At 51.6% G+C, this 27,446-nt stretch overlaps 1 protein-coding gene across 3 annotated transcripts in view; it reads left to right on the top strand.

The window, feature by feature from the left end:
* CDH22 (cadherin 22) overlaps positions 1-27,446 on the top strand; it is a 135,737-nt gene that overhangs the window by 31,094 nt on the left and 77,197 nt on the right. Inside the window, exons 2-3 of one of the 3 annotated variants that reach the window (XM_074406595.1) lie at positions 1,990-2,536; positions 26,711-27,364. In XM_074406595.1, coding sequence (XP_074262696.1) covers positions 27,110-27,364 — 255 coding nt within the window. In that variant the 5' untranslated portion in view covers positions 1,990-2,536; positions 26,711-27,109. Of the gene's footprint in view, positions 1-1,989; positions 2,537-25,871; positions 26,031-26,710; positions 27,365-27,446 lie in introns of those variants that run through there. The other 2 variants (XM_074406596.1, XM_074406594.1) reach the window with 2 other exon arrangements.

The following is a 27,446-nucleotide window of genomic DNA, read 5'->3' as shown; positions in this document are numbered from 1 at the left end:
TGGCTGGGTGCAATGGTTCACACCTATAATCCCTACACTTTGGGAGGCCAAGGTGGGAGGATTGCTTGAGGCTAGGAGTTCAAGACCAGCCTGGGCAGCATAAGTGAGACCCTGTCTCCATTCCCACCAAAATTTGTTTAAATTAGCCAGGTGTGGTGGCACACGTCTCTAGTCCCAGTCACTTGGGAGGCTGAGGTCAGAGGATTGCTTGACCCTGGGAGGTCAGGGCTGCAGTGAGCTGTGATTATGCTGCTGAACTCCAGCCTGGGTGCCAGGGTGAGATCCTGTCTCAAAAAATATATAAATAGATAATAATAGTAACAATTAAAACAATACAAAAAGTCCACAAAATTCCAAGTGACGGGTCCCTTCTGATGACATAAAAGGTGACTATCTAGGTCATCTCTGAGCCAGGAGGTCCAGAGTTTTCCATAATCCAGATGTCAGCGGCTGGGGCGGCAGAGGCAGGACTGGAAGGGGCATTGAACCATGGAGTGCTAGTCTCCTGGAGCTGAAACAACCTTTAAGGAGAAACTGAGGCCTGGGGCAGAGGCGGGGCAGACTTGCTGAAGGCCACACGGTACGCCAGAGATGTGAAGGACCAGAAGGCTGCCTGGGCCCAAGGTCTGAGCCGCTGAAGGGCCTGCAAGCCCAGGCCAAGGCTGGTGGCCCACATGAGAAGCAAAGTCAGGGTCTGTCCCCAGAAGTGTAGCACTGGAGAGTGGTCCCCCAGAGGAGCCCAGGGCCTGAGGCCTGCTTCTGTTCCCGGCTCCCTGGGGCCTCCACCCTCTGACCCCCCTTTCGCTCCTCCTCCTTCTTCTCCTCCTCCTCCTCCTTGTCACCTGTCATCACAGAGGAGCCTTCCTTCCTCTTGTCTCGGCCAACGCCTCCTGCCCCCTACCTTCTGCCTGGATCTACACTTTCGCCCCCACTCATTAGCACTGAGCACACTCAACTCTCTCCTTTAAGAAAACCCTCCCTCGGCCCTACCTTCCTCTCCAGCTACCGCCCCCTCCCTCCTTCCCTTCAAAGCCCAACTTATCAAGTTGTCTTCGCATCACTCTCCCACTCACTGCTCAACCCACTCCAATCTGGTGCCCGCCCCCTCCTCATTACAACCATCACAGGTCACCGGCGGCCATCCCGGTGCTGTCGCTGAGGACGCCCTGATCCTCACCTCAGGAAACTCTTGCCCCTTGATCTCTTATAAGCGCCGGACTGTTGGGGGGCAGACCCTCCTCCAAACTTGCCCCCCTCTGATGTCCTCCACCCCACTGTCTTCTGCTGTTCCTCCCACCTCTCTGACCACCCTGTCACTCACCTTCACCATCTCCCCCACCTGCCCTTTCATTGGTTAACAATACTTATTATTAGTTATGACAAATACAAAGAATTATAGAGAAAAAGACAAACAAAAATGACCTGAAATCTTACCCACCAGTTACTCCCTTATTCATTTTTTGCAAAAATAGACGTAGTAAGCCCATGGCTGTGCCCACAGAGAGGACAAGGGAGGCGGTGACAGTGACTCCCCGCCTGACCTGCTGCTCAGCCGAGGTGAACCCTGCCAACACTATCTTCTAAAGCCTTCTAGAAAAACGCTTTGTTCATACACCACCATGTATGTCTTGATATTACGTTTGTTTGCCCCAAAGGGACGATTCTAACAGCCTGTTTTGTGCTTCTGCCACCCTTTAAATCTTGGGGCTGTCCTAGGCCTTTTCTCTTTTTTTTAGAGGTGGAGTCTCACTAAAGACAGGGTCTTGCTTTGTCGCCTAGCCTGGTCTCAAACTCCTGGGCTCAAGAAATCCTCCCCCCTCAGCTTCCCAAAGTGCTGGGATTACCCGTGTGGGCCACCCCACAGGCCCTGGGCCTTTTCTTACTCCTCACGCAGCCTCAAGCCAGCCATCTCGGCCACCTCATGGGGTCTTTGTGGTGATACGACCTGATTCACTTCCTGCCACCTTGAATTTCTTCTCTGGATTCCAGACCCACAAAATCGACCATCTATTTGACATCTACACTTGAGTGGAGAAGCTCACACTCCGTAGATCTGGCGTCTTCCCTGGAAAACCGAAAACTGTCACTTTCTCTGGCCCTGCCCACCTCCATCTCCCCAAATAGCTCCACTGCTCACCACAGCCAGCAGCCTGGGAGTCACCCCTGAAAGTCCACATCATCATTAGACTGTGTCTGCACGCTGGATACACCACTTAGGTTTGTGGAGCCTCGTCTGTAAGACGGAGATGACAGCAGTTCCTTCCTCCCGGTATAGTTGCTGATGTGCGGATTAAAGGAGATAGGACCTGGACGGTGCTCAGGGCAGCCCTGCCTGGCACAAGTATCTGCTCACTAAATGCTGTCCATAATCCCTCCTTATTCCTCCCTTTGCTGACCACCTACATCCAATCAATCGTCCACGACTGTCAATTCTCCCAGCCGGACTGGCTAAACAGGCTTCCACCCAGCCTCCCTGAAGCAACTCCAGGCCCTGCAGTCTGTTCTGCTCTTGACAGCCGAAGTGATCCTTTAAAAGGTAAATCTAATCACTGTCACTCCCTTGTTTAAACGCTTCGGGGATCACCGACATGTCTAAAGTCCAGGGTCTCTCCTGTGGCTTCGGGCATTGCAGAGATTCAGCCAGAGAGTTCCAGCCATGTGCGGCCAGCGTCTTCCCTGATTGGAGAGTGCCCCACTGAGCTCACTGCTATATGTTTGGATGTGCCCAAGGTCCTCTGCAGCCTGGCACTAGCAGTCACCTCACCAGCATCTCTCCTCCATCCCCCTCAAGTTCATATTTCAACTGGAACAAACATCTTCTGTTTCCCCAAACAGGATGACACACTTACTCCCTGACCTCTAGGCTATCATATATGCTGTTCCCTGGGCCTGAACCCCTTTCCCTCCCACCCTCACCTGGCCAATTCCTCCTTACCTAGTAGGTCGCTCTCCAGGAACACCATCCCTCATCCTGCTCCCACAGCAGCCTTTTGGAAAGTTTCTTTCACTTGTGATTTCTTACCGATGGAGCTAAGAGGATTTCCCTCTTTGACCGGTTAAATTTTTTTTTTTTTTTTTTTTTTTGGCCTATGGCCTCTGCCACTAAAATGCAAGGCATCTAGGGGTGACGGACTTGCTCATACAATGTGCTTCTGAATGCCCAGCTCCTGGAACAGAGAAGGCATTCAGACGTTTGTTGAATCGCTTATTAATTCAACCACTCAACAAATATTTGTTGAGCACCTTTCTGTGCCAGGTATGATTCTATGCCCTAAAGATACATCAGTGAATCGAACCAACAAAGATTCTGATCCCCTTGAAGCGTGCGTGCTAGGGAGGAGAGAGGGAGGCAAAAAAGAAGCATCATAAATAAGTAAATCACATACTATGTTAGAAGGTGATAAGAGCTATGGGGAATTGGCAGAGCCTTGGAAGGGGGCTGTGATTTTAGGTGGAGTGGTCAGGTTGCTTTTCACAGACAATATGACATTTGGACAAAGATAGTCAGATGGCAAGGGAGGAAGGCCCACAGATATGGGGAAAGGAGCATCCAGACTCGGGGAACAGCTATTGCAAAGGCAATCAGGTAGGAGAATGCCTGCCAAGAAAGGAAAACCCAGCAGGCCAGGGGGACTGGAGCAGAGGACGGGGGAGTGGGGGGCGGACGGGGTCAGAGGGACCTCAGGGGAAGATCACATAGAGCCTTATAGAAACACTGGCTTTTGTACTGAGAGAAACGCGGGCCACTTTTCCCAAAAGCTTTATTGAGGTATAATTTACATGCTGTAAACTTCACCCATTGTAAGCATACAATTCAATGAGTTTTCATAAATTACAGAGTTGTGCAACCACCATTCAGTTACAGAACATTCCTTTCACCCCAGAGAGAGCCTTCATGCCCATCTGCAGTCAATCTCCATCCCCACTGCCAGCCACAGGCAACCACTTCTTCCGCTTTCTGTCTCTGTAGAGTTGCCTTTTCGGGACATTTGCTATAAACAAAGGCGTACCATTTATGCTTTTTGTTTTGTTTTTCGCATCTGGCTCCTTTCACTGAGTATAATGTTTTGGAGGTACAGCCGAGTTATCACAGATATCAGCAGCTCATTCTTTTTTATTGCTTAATAGTACTCCTCTGTGTGGATATACCACATTTGCTTGTCCATTCACTGAGGGAGAGGCTTTGGGGTTTTTTCTGCTTTGGGCTATGTTGAATCATGGTGCTGTGAACATTTTCATACGAGCTTTTATGTGGACATATGTTTTCATTTCTCTTATGTAGATACCTAGGAATGAAATCGCTGGATCGGATAGTAAATTTATACTTAACTTTTAAAGAAACGACCAAACTGTTTTCCAAATGGCTGCCATGTGGAGAATAATCTAGAGTGGAACAAGGATGGAAGCTAAGGGTCCAATTGTTTCATTAACATCATTAATTAAATAAATCCACTGGGTTTAAGGAGAAAGGCATTAGAACTATCATCTGTAGGCCGGGCGCGGTGGCTCAAGCCTGTAATCCCAGCACTTTGGGAGGCCGAGGCTGGTGGATCACGAGGTCAAGAGATCGAGACCATTCTGGTCAACATAGTGAAACCCCATCTCTACTAAAAATACAAAAATTAGCTGGGCATGGTGGCATGTGCCTGTAATCCCAGCTACTCAGGAGGCTGAGGCAGGAGAATTGCCTGAACCCAGGAGGCAGAGGTTGCGGTGAGCCGAGATCGCGCCATTGCACTCCAGCCTGGGTAACAAGAGCGAAACTCCGTCTGAAAAAAAAAAAAAAAAAAAACTATCATCTGTAACCTGGGCACCTGGTGTCCAGGTAGGCACCAAAGACCCTTGTTGAGGACCTAGGCCAGGGAACCCCTGGCTACAAACCCAGCCTTTCCACCCCAGAAAGGAGCAGAGCCCTGTCGTACCCCCCCACCCCCCCGCTGCCCAATCCCCAGAAAGCTTCCACGCAGCCAAAGCGTGAAAATTCCCAGTTTAAAGAAGAATCAGCATCAGGCATGACTGTTCGAAGTTGCGGAGCCCTCTCCCCGCAGGGAGATGACAAAATTTTCTTTGCAATTAAAATTCCTTTGAAACTGGGACCAAGGAAAATGCAGAGGAGAAAGCGTTTTAAACTAAGGGAAACGCTCTTCTGTAGCAATTACCATGTGTGCATTTCAACAAAAGCTGTTGCCTCCTCTCTCCCCTCTTCCCTCCTCCCAGTGGCTGCAGGGAACTCCCCCCCTCCCGGCCCAGCTTGGCTTCTGCATTCACACTGGGCCCTGGGGCCTCTGTCGGCCCCTTTCCCTGGCTGGTTCCTGCTTCTCTGCCCACTCCTAGCTTTGGATTCCTCATTCATTCCAGTCTTCATTTCAGGCCTTTACTTACAATGTCCGTTTCCTTTGAGTTCTTTCCCAGGCCAGTGGCTCATCTGCCAAGATGCAGTTCCATCCTCCTACTCACCTATCTGATACCCCTCGCCACTGTCTCTCCCCATTCCATGGGGGTCTTTCCCTCCTCTAAGCTCACAGTCCTGCCTCTCTGCACAGCTCACCGAGCTCTGGGCACAGCTCTCTCTTAGCATCTTGGCCTGTGAGTATGATGATCAATGCCTCGGAAAGAGTAGGGACATTGGACACCTGAGTTTCCTTCATTCATTTAATTAACAAATATTTATTAAGCCATAATGACATGCCATGCACCGTGATGAAGTCCTAGGGATTAGCCATTTCTGTGTTTAGAAACAGGAGGTTAGGTTTTTGGGGTCAACCCTTCAGCTAAAAAGGGCTAAGAATGCTGAATAAAATATAAAAAGCATCTTATTAAAGCATTCAAGAGCTGACAAGTAAGCTCTTTGTAAGGAATTACCAGAAATTATTAGGTCAAAACTGAAGGAAAAACAGAAACCCCAGAGAAGTTAGAGAGCATAGAAACTGCTTTTGTCCCGAGGGCATTTGCTGATCCTAGAAAATCTGAATTTGTTTTTTGATGATCTCACGGCATAAGGGGAATTGAAATCCAAGTTCATGGCCTCAACAAGGTGGGAAATCAGTTGAGAGATTCTCACCAAAATAAACTGCAATGCCAAAGGATTCACCCTTGGGGTAAAGGTGAACCAGAGATGACCCAGCCTTGAATCATGGATTGGAAGCCTCATCCACACAACTTTGGTACGCCAGGGAACCTCAAGCCTTGAATTGTATTTAATCCTAGAATGATAACACCCACAGCCATATGTAAATGCTCAGTAGAAGAAAATACCTTTATCCTGGGCTTCAAATTATTCCTTAAAATAAAATTTCAAGTACAATGGCTAAGATGCAGTCAAAGATAACCAGGCACACCAGAAAATAATGCGTGATGAACTAAGCACTGGCAGTACAATGTGAGCAAACAAATGACATCCCTTGCTTCATGGGACTTACAGCCCAGCAGGGAAGACAGACATCAGCACTCTTAGCAAGGATACCAGCAATCTCTGCTCGTGGAGGCATTTCCGTGTCCTCAGTTTACTTTGCTTCTCAACAGGTTTCATCATGCTGAACTCTAGTTCCGCTCTTGGTTTTCATGACAGACTCTTGGATGGCCTCCAACCTCACTGGCAGCTTCTTCTCAGTCACCATGCTTCCTTCTCCTCCTCTGTTTCATCTCTGATGGTGGTGTGCCCCACCACCTGAAGAGGTTCACTTCAGGACCTGTTCTGTATCTCTCCCCAGGTGATCTCATTCATTTCCTCAGCATTAAATATCATCCACATGCTGATGAATTGCAGAGTTATGTCTCCAGCCTGGATTTCTCCTTGGAGCTCCAGACTGTTTCATCCACTGTCTATGACACATCTCAACATGCATGTCTCACAGGAACATCTCAAACATAACATATCCAAAAAAGGGTTGCTGTCTCCCCAAGCTTGTAAAAACCTAAGCATCTTCTTAAATTTCTGGTTGGAATTAGAATGGAGAGGGAAATGATGTGAAATGGTCAATTTAGAGAGCTATTTAGAAAGTGGAGTGGCCCAGACTTCACAATTGCCTTTTGGGGGTGCAGCAGTGACAGATGCCAAGCCTGACTTCCAGACTGCTGGCCTGAAACACTTGACAGATAGGGGTGTCATTCACCAAGATGGAAAACCCCAGAGAAGAGTCAGTTTTAGGGAAGAGGAACATACACTTAGCTTTGGGCATGTTGAGTTTGAGGTTTTTTGGAGGCATCTAAGTGGAGGCATGAGAGGGCAGCTGTATGTTTCTCCTTGAACTTCAGAGGAAAGGTTAGGACTGAGGATACTAAGCTTGGGAGCCATCATAGTATTGACGGTAGTGGAAGCCATCAGCATGAATGAAATTGCCCAGGGAAAGAGTGAAGAGTTTGCAGGTGGGATAGAGAAAGACACCTGCAAAGGAGATGCAGAAGGCATTAGCAGAGAGGTAGTAGGGAACCCAGTTGTTTAGTTTTCTATTCTAAATGCCGCTGAGAGTCACGTAAAATAAAGACTGGAGAACATCCATTGGATTTAGCAACATGGCAGTCAAGGTGACCTTAGTAAGCCGTCTCGGTGCATGTTGGGAGTACAAGCCAGATGGCAGTGGGTTGAGAAGAGTAGGAGGTGAATAAAGGAGAGAGTGAGTATGATCAGGCAGTTTTCTGAAAGGTTCTGCTATTAAGGGAAGGGGTTGGGGAGTATAGGGCGGTATGTGCTTGGTTTCGTTTTTTTAAAGATGGAATCTACTTGAGCACGTTTAAATGCTGATGCCTACAAACCTGTTAGAGAGGGCTGAAGGTAAGAAGGGAGAATCCATCGTGGAAGGTTTCTCAGATTCCAGGAAGGTGCGCATGGTCTCAAACAAAAGGAGGGCCATTTCCTCTGTTGCAGAGAGGAATAAGAGAGGACGGGCAGGGATGTGTTTCCTCATCTGCAAAATGGGACAATAACAGCACCCACCTTGGAGGGCTGTGATGGGGCTTTGAGGAACGGATGTTTACAATGGTCTCATCCCAGGGTGGTCCCAGCAGGTGGTACAGGCTCCACAAACAGCAGCTGTTATTCATTATCTTCCTCTCTCATGACTGCTCCACTCTCGCCTGTGGGGAATAATAATCAAACCTCACTTGGTTACAGCACTTGACTCTTTCCAGAGGATTACTTTTATATTCATCATCTATTCGAGCTTCACAACAAACCTGGGATTCCTGCTCCCTGTTTTATGGAACAGGATACTGAGGCTCAGAGAGATGAGGTGGCCTGCCCAGGTCACACAGTTGGTAATAACGAAGCTGGAAGTCCAGCCCAGGTTCCACGGCCAAATTAATCATCAGTATTAGATATCGTCTACATGTGGAATTGCAGATTCATATCTCCAACCTCGACTTCTTGGAGTTGCAGACCGTTCCATCCAGGGGGTAAAGGTGAACACAGATTTCGGTTCTCACTGCGCCCGCACGTAGCCCCTGCTCTATAGCCCTGTATGTGAACTCCATTTCCTTCAACACCTGCACTGTCTCCTGGAGAAAAGATTCCCATGAAGAATCCATGACTAGAATCCATAGCTCTAAACTCAAGAAAAAGAGGATTAAGGTTTGAACAAGATGCCAGTCTCAACTCGCTTTCTTGTTCCAGCCCGAGACCGGAGATGAGGGAAGAAGATGCCTTATCTGCCAGCTCTATCACTTGTCAGGAAAGGCAACAAAGTAAAAGCCCCTCAGGCCTGGCTCCGTGCTCCCTATCTGTCACCCCAGATGGGGCCCTGCTCACAGTCTGCGGGGGAATGATTTGGCCAAACTGCACTGCACCCTCCAGCCCCAGCAGGCCCAACCTGGAGATATAGGACCTGTGAAAAATATTCTCTCCCTCTCTTCTTTCCCATCTGCTCCTGGCACTGCCAGGTCAGAATGAGTGTTCCCATCTCCAAGATAAGACCCAGCCCCGTAGCAAGGTGCTCAGCCTGGCTGCCCCTGCCTTTTCCACTCGCTTCCCCCAGACTCTCTGAATAGCCCTTCCTCCAAGACCTTGCTCAGATTCTTCCCTCTGCCTGGAATTCCTTTCCCCTTAGCTCTATATGGCGAACCCTATATATCCTTCAAGGATCAGTTTAAACGTCTCGCTCTACAGGAACCTGATTCCCTTGGATAAAAGCAAGTCTCTTTTGAGCACCTACTACCTACGGGTGCCTGGTTGGGGCTCTGGGGTATGGAGGTGAATCAGACCTTGGCCCCTGCCTCCAGAGGTCCAGGGTTGCAGTCCAGTAGGAAGAAGTCACAAGGCTGGAAGTCGCTGAGGAGGTAGATGGGGAAATGGGAAGTGACAATCCCCAGGGGGTAGGCTTGGGGCAGGGAGAATGGTGACCTCAGGCCGCTGGTCCAAGAATGAAAGCAACAGGCCAGTTTCCCTGGTGGAGCAGGCGCCCTTACCTGTCCCTCACAGGCTGGCTCCTCTTGTCATCCTCGGTCTGCTCAATCACCCACAGCGGGCCACGTGGAATGGACAGCGGGTGCACAGTTTGGGGAGCCTGGCTCTGACGTCAGATGCCTGTGTGATCTTGGGCAAGTCACCTCTCTGTGCTTCGTCTCCATGGCAACATGGCAATAGAAATAGTCGGCCTCACAGGGCTATGTGAGAAGCAAATCGATTACATTCGTGAGACACTTAGCATGGTGGTTATCAAGCACTTGACGAAAATTGGCTAGGCTCAGTACTATTTATTATTTTATTGGCAGAAGATTTGGGACCCACACTGTCAACTCACCCTGTGCACTGGAGAAATGCACCCCCTCTCTGGGCCTCTCTCCATCAGGAAAATGAGGAATCATGGATTTCCAGCTTTGATATTCCACGATAGGAACGGAGACAGGGCTGGTAATTGGAGCAGGATGGGAATGAATAAGAAAGACCCGGGGCAGAGCAGGACACTGAGCAGCAAGGAGACCCCAGGCAGCCGGCTGCGGTGGCAAGCCGTGAGCAATCAGTTTGCAGAAGAGAGTTAGCAGCCAGATCACAGAGGCCACTCAGTGCCAAAATAACCCTCTGAGGAGTCACAGGGCCTGATCAATCATTTGGCAACTGTGTCTAATCGTTAGAGAGAGAACAGGCTGTCCGGAGAGGAGTGATTTCCCCATCACTAGGGGAATGTAAGCAGGGACTGAGAGCTAAGAGACATTCAGACATCCAAAAGCAGTGGCTGGGGAAGGAAGGACTGTGCCAGAGTACTTAAGCACCTCAGCCCCGGAGTCAACTGCTTCCTTGGTGTGTGACCTTGGCGGTGACCTCATGCTCCCCGGCCCCAGTCTGCCCATCTGTAAAATGGGGCTGATGATGGTTACTGTGAGGGTCAGATGTGATCGTGTTGAAGCGCTCATGATTGCTGGGGTTACTATGACCTCTTGGCCTCGGCCTCTGAAGCCCATTCCTGCCATATCCAGCCTCTCCCTTCTTCCATCCTAGAAGAAAGCGGCCGGCCACGCAGGAGTCTGGGGCTGAGGAGGCTCCAGCCTGAAGCCTCCCTGAGGAGCTTGCCATGGTTACCAGCTGCCTGCAAAGAGAGGCCATAAATCCCGAGCCTGGGGTGGTGGGAGGGAGGGAACCCGTGTGTGGGGCGGGAATGGGGGCAGCTAAGTGGAATTGAATCTTGTTTAAGGAGGAGGCCCACGCCTCCCCGGGCCTGTAATTTACTGCGAGGTTGACAAGATGAAAGCGGAATTTTCAGTGGCATAATCGCTGGGACCTCAGGGAGCTGCGAGAGATGAGCCGCAAGGCAGGCGGTGGCCGCCAGGCTTTAAGCAAGATCTGGGGCGCTGATCCTGCTGTGATCACAGCAGGCGACAGACCGGGGCCGCAGACCCCCGGAGCGAGGCCAGGCCCGGCTGGATAAGCCCAGGCTCAGGCCGCGTCTTGCCATCTTGCCTGCTGTCGCCTCCGGGGCTGAGGTCGGCCCCAAGTTTTTAGCAGATCGTATATAGTGGATTGCACCACGCAGGACAGTTGTGACCCTGTGGCTGCTGACAGCCGCTGACCGCCCTCAGCCAAAGTGAGCTGCCTCATCCCAGGTCACCTCTAGGCGGGTGGGGGACAGAAACTCATGTCCAGTATCAGCTAAATACATGGATGCAAAGGCCCGGTGCCTTGCTCAATTCGGAGCTTCGCAGCTCCGGAGTTCCCTGAGGGACCAGCTGAGGCCCGTGCTGAGACAGCCTCGCAGTTCAACTTCTCCCTCCACGTGGTCCAGCTTCCCTCACCCCTTCCACGGTGTTCCCGAGAGCTCTCCCCCAGTGAATCTTTCACAGGCAAAGCTCTGGCTCAAGGTCTGTTTCCAGGGAGCTGGACCCAGAGCCTTCTCTCAGCAGGTTTGTTTTAAAGCAGCGTTTATACACAGCATTGGAGTAGGATACTGGTAACTTCTTTTACAGATGGAAAGACTGAGAGGTTCAGGAAGGGAAGAAACTCATTCAAGGTCACACATGGTGTCAAGGGCGGCAGCTGGGATTCTGGACTCCCAGCCCACTAGTCCACCTTCATCTCACAGGTGGCAAGACTGAGGTTTGGAGAGTCGGGGGACGCCATTCAGCTGCGGAGCTGAGTCAGGGAATGCAGGCCGAGTAGGCTGGGGTGGAAGCTCACTGCTTTGGGCTTGGCCCGTAGCCACGTGGTTCTCAGCAAGCCACCTCTCTTCTTGACACTTCTCTTTGTTCATCAGTAACTGGAGAGACTAAAGCCCATCTCAGGAGGATGGTGTGACAATTGCCTAAAATAATAACAATAAGAGCTCGCACTGCTTGTGTGTGGGAATGAGCCCTTCACACGTATCTCGTTGAATCACTCTGAAAACATGTAGCAGTTGGCTCGGGGCTGGGCACACAGTTAGTGTACAGTGTTTGAGCTCTGTTCCACAACTTGCCGGGCACCTGCTCCAGAGGCTCTCAGGCCAACATCGGAATCTCCTAGGAGCTATCCCAGACCTGGGACAGGCTCCGGCGCCAGACTTTCCTAGTTCAAGTCCTGGCCTCCCCCACTTTCTGGCTGTAATCTTGGACAAGTGACTTCACCTCTCTGTGACCCGGTTTCTTCATCTGTAATGTAACAGTTATAATAAAACAGATGCGGCACAGATGGAGCAAGGTAACCTCTGAAGGGTGCTTAGCAGAGTGGTCAAAAAAGTACAGCCTCTTCTTTTCAGCTCATCAAAGGCACAGTCCCTGGCACACAGACAGCACCCTGTCAGAACGTGCGAAAAGGAAAAAAACAAAAAACAAAAAAAAACCCAAAGCAGCCTATAGACATTCCCGTTAGTACTGTTATCATCCTTACTGAGGCCTGGGAATGTGATTTTAAACAAGCCCCACCTTGTTTTACACCAGCATGACCCTGGTCCTCTGAACCCTGGGAACTGCAGCCTGACCTTCCTGTCATTGTATAGAAGTCCAGAGAGGGCAGAGACTTGCCCAAGGTCACCCAGTGTTATGGGATCAAAGCCAAGCTCCAACCTACTCCACTTGCCTTCCAGCCTAAAGAGCTTTCTCCTGTACCACAAAGGGACAGATTCTTTAATGTCATCTGCTCAGGTTGCAATAAAAATTAACTATCCCGAATATGTGCATCGTCAAAGCAGCTCCAAGGCAGAGAAGACGCTGAGGGAGACTGCGATGAAATGTGTCACACATGCTCCTGGGGTCTTCAAGCCTGTAAAGACTCCTATGAGGTCCCCCACCCCCGCCAGCCTGCGGGTCTTCTCTGCCTTGGTGAGACACAATGCTAGGTACAGGGTAGGTGCCCCGCGACACCTTCCATGAGCAGAGCTGAAGTTGAGGCTTGGCCCCTGAATGGCCCAGGCTCCAGCCCTCTCTCCTCATGCAGTTGTGCATCCTACAGACAGCCACAGGGCCACTGGCGGCCACCTCAGTTCCCACCCCAGTCCAGAGCAGGTAACAGTGGGAGGAGAGACCTTCTCCCCAAGGCTACCAGGGTAGAGGCGGGAGGTGTGCGGACAAAGAGCCCTGCTATACCATGTCCCCAGTCTCTGCCCCAGGAATCCTCTGCAGCAGATAAACTTTAATAGACTCAGGTCCAGGGAAAGCCTTCCTCTGGCTTGAGCCACATACCCAAAATCTGGGCAGGGAAAGAGAGAGAGGCCCAGACGGGGCATCTGCGCCCCCAGTGGTCCAGTAGGATGGAGGAGCTGGGATCAAGAGTGTGTGTCTCTCTCTGTGTGTGTGTGTGTGTGTGTGTGTGTGTGTGTGTGTGTGTGAGAGAGAGAGAGAGAGAGAGAGAGAGAGAGAGAGAGAATGTGTGCATGGCTCCCAGATGTAGCAGACAGAACAACAGTGGGCAGGCCACCAGGAGGTGGAACTGGAAAAGAAGTAGGAAGGAGAAGGGAAGAAGATGGAAGGGACGGAAGAGCAGGAGAAAAGGGGAACGAAGGGGAAAAGGGAGAATGGATGAATGGATTTCTAAGTTGCAGTGTATTCATGCAATGGAATACTATGCAGCAGTGAAAAGGAACACATGCGAGAACAGAGACGAATCTCACAAGCATAATGCTGAGAAAAAAGAAGCCAGATGCAAAAGACCATTCCGTGTGAGATACAAGCTCAAAAACAAGCAAGACTAAGACAGTCGAGAGTGCATAGTTGGGAGGCAGACAATAAAGAAACGCAAGGACTGGTCATTATAAAAGCCAGGACAGAAGGAACCAGTGGGTTACCGTCAAGAAGGGACACAAAATGGGCGCTTCTGAGGAGGGGGCTATCTTTAGTATTCTGCACAAAGTGTGGATTCATGGGTTCATTTTATAATTTTTAGTTAAACTCCGCCTTTGTGATTAGTGCAGCCTTTGTTATCAAGGCTGAATTTTATCATTTTAACTGATTATGAAAAGTAGAGAAGCAGGAGGAGGAAGAGGAGAAAAGAGCAAGGAGGAGGTGGTTCGGAGGGAGAAGGGCCCCCTGGGCCTCGGCTTGGCTGGCACCACGGTAGGGCCCTGCCCCCAGCTGGACGAGTTTGTAAAATGGAATAAATATTGACACGGCCAGGATGGTATTCAATTTGTCCTGATCACTGGGCTGCGGTGAGTTCTGACAGGGCGCGGTGTAAAACAGCAGCTCGGGATGTAATTTCTACTGTCAACATGATGTACAGCGCGGCTTTGCCTGCGGCACGAGCACTCCAGCAGGGCGGGGGCGGGGCAGAGAGACAGGTGCAGGCCAGGGGCACCTGGGGTGGCAGGTCCTGACAGGTTGCCCCTGGGCAGGTGAGCAGTGCTAGCCAAGGAGTGTGCAGGTGTACATGGGGTGTGTGTGTGTGTGTGTGTGTGTGTGTGTGTGTGTGTGTGTGTACATGGTGTGTGTGCACAGTGTGTGTGTCTGTGCATGCTCATGCATGTTCATAATCTGCACGGAGGTCAGGCCTTAACGAGGGACTCAGGACTGGGTTAAGTCATGTCAAGCAGCGTGGGGAAGGACATGGTTCATGCTGAGAGCCAAATGCAGGCCTGTCCTTTCCAGCAGCCACTGAGCAACTCCTGGCCCATCCTCATTTCCCTCCCACTGCCAGAGCCTGTTTGAATTCCAGATCCACCACTAACAAGCTGTGTGACCTTTGGCAGGTCCCTCAACCTCTCTGAGCCACTGTTCCTGCTTCTGTAACAGAAATTTTAAAGAGAGGTATTGTGAGGATTCAATCAGATCATTGATATAAAGTGCCCTGCTTGGAGCTAAGTGTTACCTCTTATTATTAGCTAATTGGATGGCACCGTGCCTGGCACACAGTAAAAGCGTTATAAATGTTATCTATCATTATTCTCACTGACTCAGAGTCAGCTCAGTGTATGCAGCTGGCCTCTCTTCCTTCCTTCCTGTGCCTTTGATCTGCCAAGGTTGTTCCCCAAAAGAACAAAGATTGGGACACATCCCACTGTGCCCCATTGCCCGGCCTTCTCATTGGAGTGAAATGAGAGTGGGAAGGGGATAACGGCCACAGACTCTATGAGGTGATCTTGAGGAATAAGTCAGGTGATGCACAGAAAGTGCTGGAACAGTGGCTCTTAGTAGGTGATCAATAAATGTCAGCTAAAACAAAAATAAAATCCGGAGAGTCACTCTCGATATCTCTCCTTCCCTCATCCACTACGTCCGATTCGTCGCCAAGTCTGGTCCATTTTGCTTCCTAAATATTCCAAAGCCGGCACCTTTTCTCCATCCCACACCAGCCTCCCTGGCCCACGCCACCACCACCCTCTTCCTCAGGCGCTGCCACGGCTTTCTCGCGGGTCCCCCCCAAGTCCAGCCTTGCACATCCACAATTGTGCTTCCAGCCACAAGCACAGTGATCTCTTTTCAAACACAACCTTGAACGCATCGCCTCTGCTCAAAACTCTTCATTGCCTTCTGGTTGAGTCGAAATCCAAATTCCTCCAGGTCCATCCTCAGCTGCTTCCCTAGCCTCCCCTCTCACGATCTGCTCTGCCCCTGGCCTTTCGGTCCCCTGAATATGGCTCTGCACATTGTGCCACCCGTGCCGCAGTACATCCCACGCATCCTTTGGGTTTCAGCTGAAAACTCCCTTCTCAGGGAACTGTTCCCTAACTTGCCCCACCCGTCCTTAATGAGGTAGTGTCCGCTATAAATTTGGGGTTCCTTGTACTTTCTCTTTGCAGACCTTGACACAGTTGGCAATTGTGCATTTATTTGTGAGGTTATTGGGTGAATGGTTGTTATCTCCCCCACTACACACACACAGAATGGAAGGTCGGGGACAAGGACTTTGTCTGACTTTCTAACTGCTGCATCCTTAGCCTGGCACATAGTAGGTGCTCAAAAAATATTTGATGAATCAGTAAGTGGAATAAGCATAGAAGAGCAGTCTGAGGGAGGAGGCGTGGCAGTAACCAGGCAACCCCACCACGTGTCCTTCCATTCATCCATCCATCCATCCATCCACACATCCCTTCATGGATTCACTTACACATTCAGTAGTGCCCACTCTGAGCACAGCACTGAAGTGTGAGTTGAAGGACAGAGACAAATAATGGAGCATCCATGGCCAGTAGGGAGAGTGCTGAGGCCAGGACAAAGAAGAGCCTGGTTCTGAACCACGGGGTGGAAGGCACAAAGGAACCACAGATGAAGGAGGCAACCCTTTGCTGCCTTGGTGTGCCTGCAACTCACATGAGGGTGTGTGTGGCTGATGACACGCCTGCATGTGCATCGCTGATGTGTGCAGGGGAGCCCCTGAGAGGTGAGCAGAGACAAAGCGGCTCTTCCCAGCACCCCTCCATGCCTCAATAGCTCCTGCATTACACCGAGAGCTATGAGCTATTCTGGCCCAAAAGAAGAGCACTGAGCTGGTAGAAATAATTTTCCCCCAGGGAGAAGACAGCAGCCAAGCACAGAGAGCTCTGGGCTCAGGATCCAGCAGGCACAGTGCCCTTGGGACTCAGTGGGGGCAGACAGGAGCCAGACTGCCAGGCTCGGCTCCCACTGGCAGTTCTGGAAGCCGGGCAGGCGTGGAGAGGGGACACGTACAAGCCAGGTGTGCCAAGAGGAGTGAGTGAGTGAGCGAAGGAAAGAAGAGATGAGTGAGCTGCCTCTTCCTGAACTACCCTGTTCTCCAGCCTGAGTCTGCCGCTGGAACGGGAGGCAACTCCCATACCCTGAGCAAGTCTTCGCTCTTCTTGACACAGGCTGCACTCTGGGCCTGATGAGCACAGTTGTTAATTAAATGCATGAGTGAATAAATAAATGGCTGAGTGGATGAAGATCTCTAAACCTCTCCTTTCCTGGCCAGGATACTTTGTGCATAGTAGGGTCCAGTAGTATTTGTCCAGGGACCAGAAATAATGCCAACACTAGTCATTCTGATGACATTCACTAGCATTTATTGCCAAGCGCCACAAATTCCTTCACATGCCTCATTTCGTTTACTCCTTACCTTGGCCCTGGGAGGTAAGGACTATTATCCCCATTTTTCAGATGAGAAAACTGAGGCTCAGAGAAATGAAGCAAATTACCAGGGTCACACATACAGTAAAATAGTGAAACTGGACTCAAACTCTGGTCTGACTTTGGATCTCATGGTCTTAGGTCTCCTAATGTTAAGAGGATTATCGGGAACTCGGGGGAGGACGCACAGGTGCAGAAGCCGCAGGCGGCGCCGCGAAATCTGTTCTGCTTTGTTCTGCCTGGTGGTTGCTCTGTGCAGTCCCTCTTCTTGGTCTTGGCAGAGTGAGAGGATGAAAAACGAACGTGGGACAGGTAGGATCAGAATCCCTTCCCTTGTTCCCAAGGGGACAGCCTGGAGCCACCATGCTGGCAGCCACACAGCCTTGGCAGTGATGGTGCCAGGGCATTGAGAAATCAAGAAAGGACATGCTGGCCATCCAGCCAGACTCTGGAAGGACATAGTGCAGGCGGCAGCAGTGATGCCCAGAGCTGGCAACTCCCCAGTGAGAGGGAAGGTCATATTACCTAAGCAGCCTCTGAAGTCTGTCTGGAGCAAGCCTCTCCTGAGTCCCTCCCAGGCCCCAGTTCTCTGCTTAGCTCTGCCAGGTATGTGCGTGGGAATGGGGAAAGGGATGGAAGAAGGAGTAGGTGTGGTCTTTGTCCTTTGAAAGCTTGCCATTGCAGCTGACAGCAAACCCCAAAGGGAGACCCAGCCAGACAGGTCTGAGGAAATTCAGAGAAAAGAGAAAGAGTCTGGAGGAAGTAGAGGCTGGAAGTGGATTCAAGACCCAGAGTGGCTTACTTCAGTAGTTCAACAACATCTTCAAGCACATAGAGTGTTCTGTTTCTTCTAAGTAGGCCTCTTTGGCCTCTTGGTGTGGTTCCTTCATCATCCCAAAGTGGCTGCGATTGCACCAGACGCCACCTATTCACATATGCAGAAAACAAAAAGTTCCTCCTTAAGGCATCTCTTTTTTAACAATAAAAAAAATTCCATAAGCTCGCAGAAGATATACTTTTATATTTCACTGTCCAGAACTGCATCACATAATGTTTTCTAAATCAGCTACTGGTGGGGAGCGGGGTCTTCATCCTATTGGTTTAGACTAATCACTATTAACAGAGGAGGGGCAGCACATGGCTGAGTAAGAGTGAATATTGAAATGGGACTGAAACAAGAAAGAAGGATGGGAGATGAATTGACTGTTTGCAGCCAGCCATGTCTTTTGTATTTCCTATAACTCTTGTTTTTTTCTCATTTCACTTGTTCTTTTTCTTTTGATAACTTTGGTACCAACTGTCACTCTTTTTATACAGCATAAAACCCAGCTATACTATGCTATTCACTGTATCCCATTCATATTCTAGGTTTCCTCTGCTCATGCTCTTTCTTCCAGTAATTTCCTACTTCATCTCCCTAAGTCCAAATCCCCCTCACCTTTCAAGAGTCAGCTCCAATGCCCCCTCCTCCAGGCAGCCCTCCATGGTTACTCACGGAGATCGGAGCTCCCCCTCTGAGCCTTCACATCTATGCATGAGTTTCCTATGCTTTCCATTTTCCAGGTTTTATTTTTTGGTTGGGTTTAAAAAAAAATATTGGTCTCTCCTACTCATCTGTGAACATGAACATTGAATTTGCAGAACACTTACATGTGGTGTGGCACATAGTAGGTCTTCACTAGATTTTGGTTCACTGATAAATAAGCAACTGCCAGGGATTTCTCTGATTAGCATCTGGTAACTTGGCCACAAACCTGTTAAGGCTCATTTGTGAAAGTTGCAAAGGACCCAGCCCAGAACTTGGCACATAGTAGTTCAGTAAGTGTTCACTGAGTAGATAAATGAGGCAGTGGTACACACGAGGTGCACTGTAATTGCTGAATGAATGTTGCCACCCTCTAGATGGTGAGCTCTTTGGGAGAATTATGTCTTTAGGTTTCCGTCATCCCAAGAGTACCTAACGGTCTGTCTGGCTCATTAGGGAATGCTCTGTAAGAGTTTGTGGAATGAATGAATTAAGGAATGGATGTCTCTACCCTAGGCTGTGAATGCCTTGAGAGCAGGGACCACATCTGGCCTACTTCCCGGGCTGAGAAGAGTCAGGTACACGTGGCGTGGCTATACCGTGTATGAAAATGCGTCATCACTATTGGTAAACAGCCGCTGTCCCAACCCCCCTGAAGACGACCCAGCCCTGTCACCCTAGCCCCTACCACACCACAGGGACTATCTCTTGGACCTCCCCTCTCCTTGGCCTCTGGGACCCTGTAGTCGGTGTGGCTGGTGTCTACGCTGCCTCAAGTTGTTAATATTTCCCGCATCGTGCCTGCCCCCTCTGTGTGCCCCACAGAATGACAGAGCCTCTGCAGGACCCAGAACACAGCAGGTGCTCAGTGACTGCCAGAGACTGGAGCTGTGGGATTCTTCCCGGGGCTGTCGGGCAGCTGGAAGGCAGGGGGCACACCCAGGGCACACCCATACCCACTAGAGAAACCCAGACCTAGGTGGGAGCATCAAGGATCTGCCGGGTCACAGGAGCCTGAGCAAGGACAGAGACTCACCTGTCCTGCTAGGGGGCTTAGGGCCCACAGGGGTCCCAGGCAAATGGTGGTGGCTTCGGTCCAGGCACATAGGGATGAGTCTGGCCGGGCCCTGCAGCAGGAGAGATGGCACGAGTAGAGGAGGGGTGCAGGGAGAAGGGGGCTCTGCTGGCCCTCCCTGCACAGCCAAAGCGGCATCGTGTGGATACTGATTAGTGTCCTGAGCCTCTGTCTTGAGCCATCTCTACTGGAATGAGGTTGGCAGGCGGGGGCAGGCAAACGAACCTTCACAAATCCCGAGTGGGGCCGTCACCCACCCACACACGTCCCCACCTTTCCTCTTCCCGGTTCTCTGGAACCCATTCCAGTCCAGCGTGTGCACCCACCATTCCACCAAATCGCTGCCAACAAGGTCACGCATGACCTCCGCCCCGCCAGCTCCACTGGGCAAGTCCACGTCCACATCGGCCCTATCAGTAGGATCACCACATGATTTATCATCCAAACTGGGGGACATTATGAACAGTTATGCCGCGGAACTGTCCCCGGCAAAGTTGGACAGACACTCACCCGCCAACGGCAGCCTCAGGGCACAGTTCACCACTCCCTCCTTCCAGCACTTTCTTCTGTCGGCTCCGAGGACATCTCCCTTTTCCTCCTCTTTTCTCTTTCAGTCTCTTGCTATTTCCTCCTCAGCTCCTAGATCACCGTAGCTGTGGGCCCCGCGTTTAGTCCCCAGATCCCTTCTCCACCGACAGCCACTCCTTGGTGCTCTCACCCAGTCTCAACTTGAAATGCCACTCAAATTCCCGAAGTGCTGCCTGCAAGAGGGCCTCACCCCTGAACTCCTGGTCATGGAAGACGGCTCTGCACCTGTGCCTGATGTCTAATAAGCATTTGGGAAGCAACCTGTCCAAAACATGACTGTAACACGTCAAAGTCCGTTCCTGATCACCCCCCAAATCTGCTCTTCTACGGTCTTCAGCTCATTCTCACTGCCTAGGCTGAGGGCAAGGTTATGGTCATGCTCAGTTGCTATCTTCCCTTGAACCCCATTTCTGACCCATCGCCTCGCTTTTCAGCATCTCCATTGCTCCCCTTGATCCAAGCCCCTCACTAGTCCTCTACCGGATTATTGAAATATTCCCACAGGCCCCTTCCAACCCCAGCTTCTGCCTATCTTAACATAATAGCCAGCCAGCATGATTTTTTTTTTTTTTTGAGACAAGCCCTCACCCAGGCTGGCGTGATCATGGCTCACTGCAGCCTCAACTTCCCCAGGCTCAGGTGATCCCCCCCCAACTCAGCCTCCAGAATAGCTGGAACTACAGGCACATGCCAGCACACCTAGATTATTTTTCTATTTTTTGTAGAGACAGGGTTTTGCCATGTTGCCCAGGCTGGTCTCGAACTCCTGGGCTCAAGTGATCTGGCTGCCTCAGCTTCCCAAAGTGCTAGGATTACAGGTATAAGCCACCATGCCTGGCCTTTTTTTTTTTTTTTTTTTTTCTTTAGAGACAGGGTCTCATTCTGTCACCCAGGATGGAGTGTTAGTGGTGTGATCGTAGCTCACTGCAGCCTTGAACTCCCAGGCTCAAGCAATCCTTCTGCCTCAGTCTCCCAAGTAGCTGGGACTACAGGCACATGCCACCACTCCTGGATAATTTTTTTAAATTGTTTTTTGTAGAAACAGAATCTTGATATGTTGTCTAGGCTGGTCTTGGGCTCCTGGACTCAAGGAATCCTCCTGCCTCAGCCTCCCAAAGTGCTGAGATTACAGGTGTGAACCACCACCATCCCAGCCCAGATGATCTTTTAAAACATAAGTCAGAGCATGTCCTCTGCTCAAACCCTCTTAGGGGTCTCTTCTCACTCAGAATAAAAACCCAAGAGAGCCTGTAGGCCCTGACTGCACCTCCACATCTCTCTGACCTCATCTGCTGCTGCTTCCCCTGCACTTCCTCCACTTCAGCAACCCCGGACCCCCGATGTTCCTCCTTCCCACTAGACACATGCTGCTGACCTCAGGACCTTTGCACCTGCTGTTGCCCTAGCCTGGAACCCTCTTCTCCCAGCTTTGTGCACAACTCTGTCCCTCACTTCAGATGTCTGTTTAAATGTCATCTTAAGGACAAAGTCTTCCCTGACTAACCTGTATAAATGGTCATTTATAATGACGAGGGATGGACAGATAAACAGCAAATCCCACCACCCCCAGACTTTCCTGCGCCTTACTCTGCTTTGCTTTCTCCTCGGCACTTGCCATGATGCGACACATTATTTGTTTATTGTCTGTGTCCCCACCTGGCAAGGACTCTACCTGTTTCTTTTTGCTGGGCCTAGAACACTGAGTGGAAACTGACAAATATTTGTGAAATGAAGGAATGTTTATCAGATCGTCATGCCTACTCAGTCACATGTGTGACTGCAGACACATGTTCGCATACACACAGAAGCCATAAGTGTATATGTAGACCCATGGGCAGATGGACGGATTATAAGAGGTGAGGCTGAAGTGTGGACAGGGCAAAGCCAACATTCATTGAGCCAGGCCAGGGCTCAGTTTTTCATCTCATTTGGGATTAAACGGCTCTGTGCAGCCCAGGGAAGGCCACCAACAGGCCCCAGGTCCCGGGAGAACTGCGTGCAGCTGCAGGACTCCACAGCTGCCTCCCTGGACCGATTCTGAATGCCAGGACAGGGTCCTGTAGTCACTATCCATTCCGGAAAAGCAGCTGGAGCAGGAAAAGGATGAAGGAAGTGAGGGAGGAGGCCAATGTGTCTGTGGCAGCCCTAGCAGGGCTGTGCAGAGCGGTGAAGAGGTGGCAGGCTGCCAGGGCACCGGGCCAAGATGCCCCTGGGAGGACCTGGAGGCTGAGGTATGAAGGGCCAGGAAGGGGTGAGAGAGGTGAGGATGGGAGGGCCAGAGCCCCATCCTCAAACAATAGGGCAGATTGTGCCCTCACAAGGGGGGCAGGCTGGCCCTGCCAGATGTGACTCTGACACTGGGTTGCACCCAGAGGTGCATTTTTCCCCATTCCCCAGAGATGCCTTATGCCTGGGGAGTCCAAGTCCCAGGTTTGAGGCACTGCTTTGTCATGAAGTATGCTTGGTAGGGTCCTCTTGGACTTTACCTTTCCTCTGTCTAAAGTGGAGATCTTGGCTGAGCACAGTGGCTCACACCAGTAATCCCAGCACTTTGGGAGGCCAAGGTGGGTGGATCGCCTGAGGTCAGGAGTTCAAGAACAGCCTGACCAACATGGTGAAACCCCATCTCTACTAAAAAAAATAAAAATAAAAAATAAAAAATAAAAAAAAATTAGCCAGGCGTGGTGGTGTGCACCTGTAATCCTAGCTACTCAGGAGGCTGAGGCAAGAGAATTGCTTGAGCCTGGGAGGCGGAGGTTGCAGTGAGCCGAAATCACACCACTGCACTCCAGCCTGGGCCACAGAAGGAAACTCTGTAGCAAAAAAAAAAAAAAAAAAAAAAAAAAAGAATAAAATTTTAAAAATACCTGAAGTGGGATCCGACTCCAGGTCTTTGCCTTGGACAGCCCTTCTACCAAGAGCACTTTCTCCTCCCCAACACCCCAAATTCCACATGTCCAGATTCGTCCTGCACTTAAGCTGCAACTGCCATCTCAGCTCGTTCCAACCGCTGGACCTTTGCACATGCTGTTCCCTCTGTGTGGAACTATTTTGTGCACAGCTCCTTCTCATCCTCCCAGACTCGGCCCAATGCCACCTCCTCTGAGAGGACCTCCCTCCCTGACACTATATCCTTAGCAACGCACTTGCTCCATTCCCTCCATCATTCTCTCCACTTCCTGCTTCTTTACTTTACTTTTCTTCTCGGTGTTTTATATTAAATTATATTGTAAATTCATTCCTGTATTATCTGTGTCCCCCACCCAAAGATCAGTTCCATGAGGGTCAGGACTTCATTTTTTTTTTTTTTTTTTTTTTTTTTTTTTTTTTTTTTGAGACAGAGTCTTGCCCTGTCACCAGGCTGGAAGGCAGTGGTGCAATCTCAGCTCACTACAACCTCCGCCTCCTGGGTTCAAGCAATTCTCCTGCCTCAGCCTCCTGAGTAACTCAGGTTACAGGCACACCCCACCATGCCCAACTAATTTTTGTATTTTTAGTAGAGGCGGGGTTTCACCTTGTTGGCGACCAGGCTGGTCTCAAACTCCTGACCTCAAGTGATCTCCCCACCTCGGCCTCCCAAAGTCCTGGGATTACAGGTGGGAGCCACCATGCCCGGCCAGGACTTCATTTTTTTATTACTATGTCTCCAGTGCCTAGCACATGGACTGGCATCAGAGAGGTACTGTGGAAAGAATAAAGGAATAACCAGAAGAAATGCTTCTCTTTGCTGATAGATCGCTGAATAACTGATTACATCCTGCTGTCTTAAAAGGAGAAACGATTGTTAAAGTATGTTGAATAAATGAATGATCGGAAGAATAAAACGCTGTTCAGTCTCCCTGCTTGTGGCAGACCCTCGTGTTTGGTGACTCAATGAACGATTGAATCTCAGCACCTCCCATCCTTGTAAAAGGTGTTAGAAACAAAGAAATAAAGGAAAGGAGAGAAGGAAAGCAACAGCTGGGTGTCTGCAAACGTCGGCAGATCCCCCTTTGACGCGCCCCTCCCTCGACCTCGGCAGCCCACTCCAGAAGTGGCCGCAGCCTGCCTCCAAATTCTGTCTCTCTCCAGCCCCTGCCCTGCTCTGCATCCCTGCAGGGCTGTGATGGGCCCTGGAGCTGCTTGTTGGAGTCGGGGGAACAGTTCCCGTGGTGCATACAGGGAAGCCATACGCTCCGGGAAATGAAGGCTTCGGAGAGGCACCTCCTCCTCACCCATAACTCCAGCCTCATTACGACCAGCCCAGGTCATAATTCAGGGAATCAAAGCCAGATCCCTGGAGGCGGCAGCACAGAGCAGGGGTTGCGGAGCAGAGCTGGCAGCGTCAGGCACTGTCATGCCCAGGCCCATAGAAGTTGTTCTGTACCCAGGAAGGCTGTGTTCACAGCAGGCTCACGGGTCCTCCTGACCCCATTAGTTCAGGCTTGGGCCTATAGGGAAAGAGGGAACAGCATGGTCCAGACCCCTCCCCTCCATTCTTCCCTGTGGAGTGTGGACGTTTTCCCACTCTCATTGCCCAGAACTGCAGCTTAACGCCCTCACCATCACCCTCACCTTCCAGCAATGACTCCCCACCCTGAAACTCCTTCCATAAAGATTTTCTGGAGCAGATACTAGAAAAAAACACACTGAGGAATTAGGCATCTACCAAATGGGAATAAAAAAACTTTCAGAGTCATGATTCCCATGAGTTAAAGAGATGGGAATTGCCCACTGTGATGCTGGGTTAAAGAAGGTGGTCTGTCACTCCTGTAATCCCAGCATGTTGGGAGGCCGAGGTGGGCAGATCATGAGGTCAGGAGATCGAGACCATCCTGGCTAACATGGTGAAACCCTGTCTCTACTAAAAATACAATTAGCCAGGCAGGCCCCTATAGTCCCAGCTACTCCGGAGGCTGAGGCAGGAGAGTCCCTCAAACCTGGGAGGCAGAGGTTACAGTGAGCCAAGATCCCGCCACTGCATGCACTCCAGCCTGGGCAACAGAGCAAGACGGTGTCTCAAAAACCAAGGTGATCTGCATTTCTTCCTCCCTAGAGAGGCCACTTCCTTTGTTCTCAGGAAGATCTGGCTAGAGCCGGGTCAGACAACCCCTCCCCACCCACCGGCTACACACCGTCTGTCCAGCCACACACCCCTGTTCATGATCTAACTCCTCAAACTGGCCAGATCACTCAGCCCCCATGCACACTCCTCTGCCTGAAATGCCCACCCTTTTCTTCCCATCAGCTCAGATGCCACCTCCTCCAAGAATTAGCCCTGATTGTCTCCCACTTAGCTTCCCTTTCCAAACACCAGAGCTCAGTCCATTCCCTGAGCCCCACAGGTCTCAGGGTGTCCACACAGGATACTTTTATAGCCTGATCACATGCCACCTGGCATTTAAGTTGCTATAAGAGGGGTTTCACCTCCCACCCCACAGAACTGTGAGCTTATTTACTGTGCCCTTGGCAAGCAGGCCAAACCTGGCACAAAGTTGGAACTTGGTGGACTTGAGCTGTTGAACTGAGCTGAACTGGGCTCAGGGGAAGGAGGAGTGGGGATTGAGCCCCTCACCTCCACGCACTCCTCTCTGTGCCTGAAATTCCTCCATTAAGCAGCATCGCTGTCCCCTGTAAACACCCACATTAAGCCATTATTCATCATTATGGCTTGAGTAGGCGTTAGTCCCTCAGATCCTTTCCTGCTGAAAGCAGGATCTGATGGAGAGAGGGGAGGAGAGATGGATGGATCTGGGGACTGCAGGCTGGTCCAGGCGTGGGGAGGAAAGGTGTCTCTCAGACTCTGGAAAAGAACTGTTTTCTGGGGAAATGTGGAGGCACCAGAGGCAAGCTCAGAGGGGTTGTGACCCTGCCCAGAGTCACTCATGGTGTCTCCAAGCCAGGCCCTCTGGGGCTCAGGTGCTCTACCCCTAAGCCGCTGTCGGGGTAGGAGCACTTCAGAGGGCCTTTCTTTGGTGTCTGTTTCAGATGGAATGACCTGTCTGTGCTGCGAGGGATAGGAGGGCAGGCATACTGGGTGGTAGTCTGGGTGATGGGTTTCTGTGCACCCAGGAGGCCTGGGTCTTGGGGGCTCTTGAAGATGCCTTCTAGAAGCACCTGGGGTGGGGTGTTCCTGGGGACTGGGCAGGGCTGGAGAGATTGTCAGCCAGGGCAGGGGCTCGGGCTGCTGGGGTCTCTGCTTGTGTGGGCATGGGGGCTGAGCTGAGGAGGGGCTGGAGAAAGGCGCAGGAGGGTGAAAGAGCAGGGGCATGTGACACCAGGTGGAAGAGGCTGCGGTGCGCGGGAGAGGGCGCGGTGCGCGGGAGAGGGCGCGGTGCGCGGGAGAGGGCGCGGTGCGCGGGAGAGGGCGCGGTGCGCGGGAGAGGGCGCGGTGCGCGGGAGAGGGCGCGGTGCGCGGGAGAGGCTGCGGCGTGCCCGAGAGGGCGCGTACTACGCGATGGGTTCCAAGAAGGGGAGACCACTGTGAGTCTCCGTGGTCTGTCCCACTCTGCACAGTACCAGGCACACAGTAGGTGCTTATTTAGTACCTACAAGAGGAAAGATAGACTCAACTTGCCCTCCCTGCACGCAGAAGCCCCTCTCATGTTTTCTTGTTTTTCTTGCAGGCTCCTGATGGAACCGGAAGGCCCCTAGTCCTGGCAGGATCTGCTGGCCCCAACCCGCACCCTCTCTGCGCGGGGACCATGGCGCTTCCCGGACTCTGGAGCTGCCCAGGCGCTGCCTAGTGATCCGCACGCGACGCGGCGAGGGGGGCGCGGGCGGGGACCCCGGGGGCTGTCCATGCCCCGGGTGCGGCCGCGCCCCCTCCCCCTCCAGCCGGGCACCCCCGCGGCTGGGCGGCGTTCAGGGCCGCAAGCCTGTCCGGGTGCCCCGTCGGGGGCGACGACCCGGCGGCCGTGCTGAGGCCACCATGTGACACGGCGCCGCTTCGTTGCGCGACCGAGCGGCGGCGCTCTGGTGCCTCTTGTCCATGCTCCTGGGCCCCGGTCCCGCGCAGGCCAAGCATGAGGCCGAGGCCCGACGGTAGGGGACTCCGGGCGGGAGCCGCGCTGTCCCCCGCGCTGCTGCTGCTGCTGCTGCTGCCGCCGCCGCCGCCACTGCTGGGGCGTCTGTGGGCCGCGGGCACCCCCGCGCCGTCGGCGCCCGGGGCTCGGCAGGACGGCGCGCTGGGAGCCGGCCGCGTCAAACGCGGCTGGGTGTGGAACCAGTTCTTCGTGGTGGAGGAGTACACGGGCACGGAGCCCCTGTACGTGGGCAAGGTAAAGTGGGGCCCCACTCCAATTCCAGATCCCAGGACCCTGGGGACAGCCACTGGTAGATGCAAGAAGCCCTAGTTCACCT

This window comes from Saimiri boliviensis, chromosome 9 (genome assembly GCF_048565385.1).
Source record: "Saimiri boliviensis isolate mSaiBol1 chromosome 9, mSaiBol1.pri, whole genome shotgun sequence".
Classification (NCBI taxonomy): domain Eukaryota; kingdom Metazoa; phylum Chordata; class Mammalia; order Primates; family Cebidae; genus Saimiri; species Saimiri boliviensis.
The sequence above is the reverse complement of the archived record's forward strand: the minus strand, read 5'-3'. Positions and strand labels throughout refer to the sequence as shown.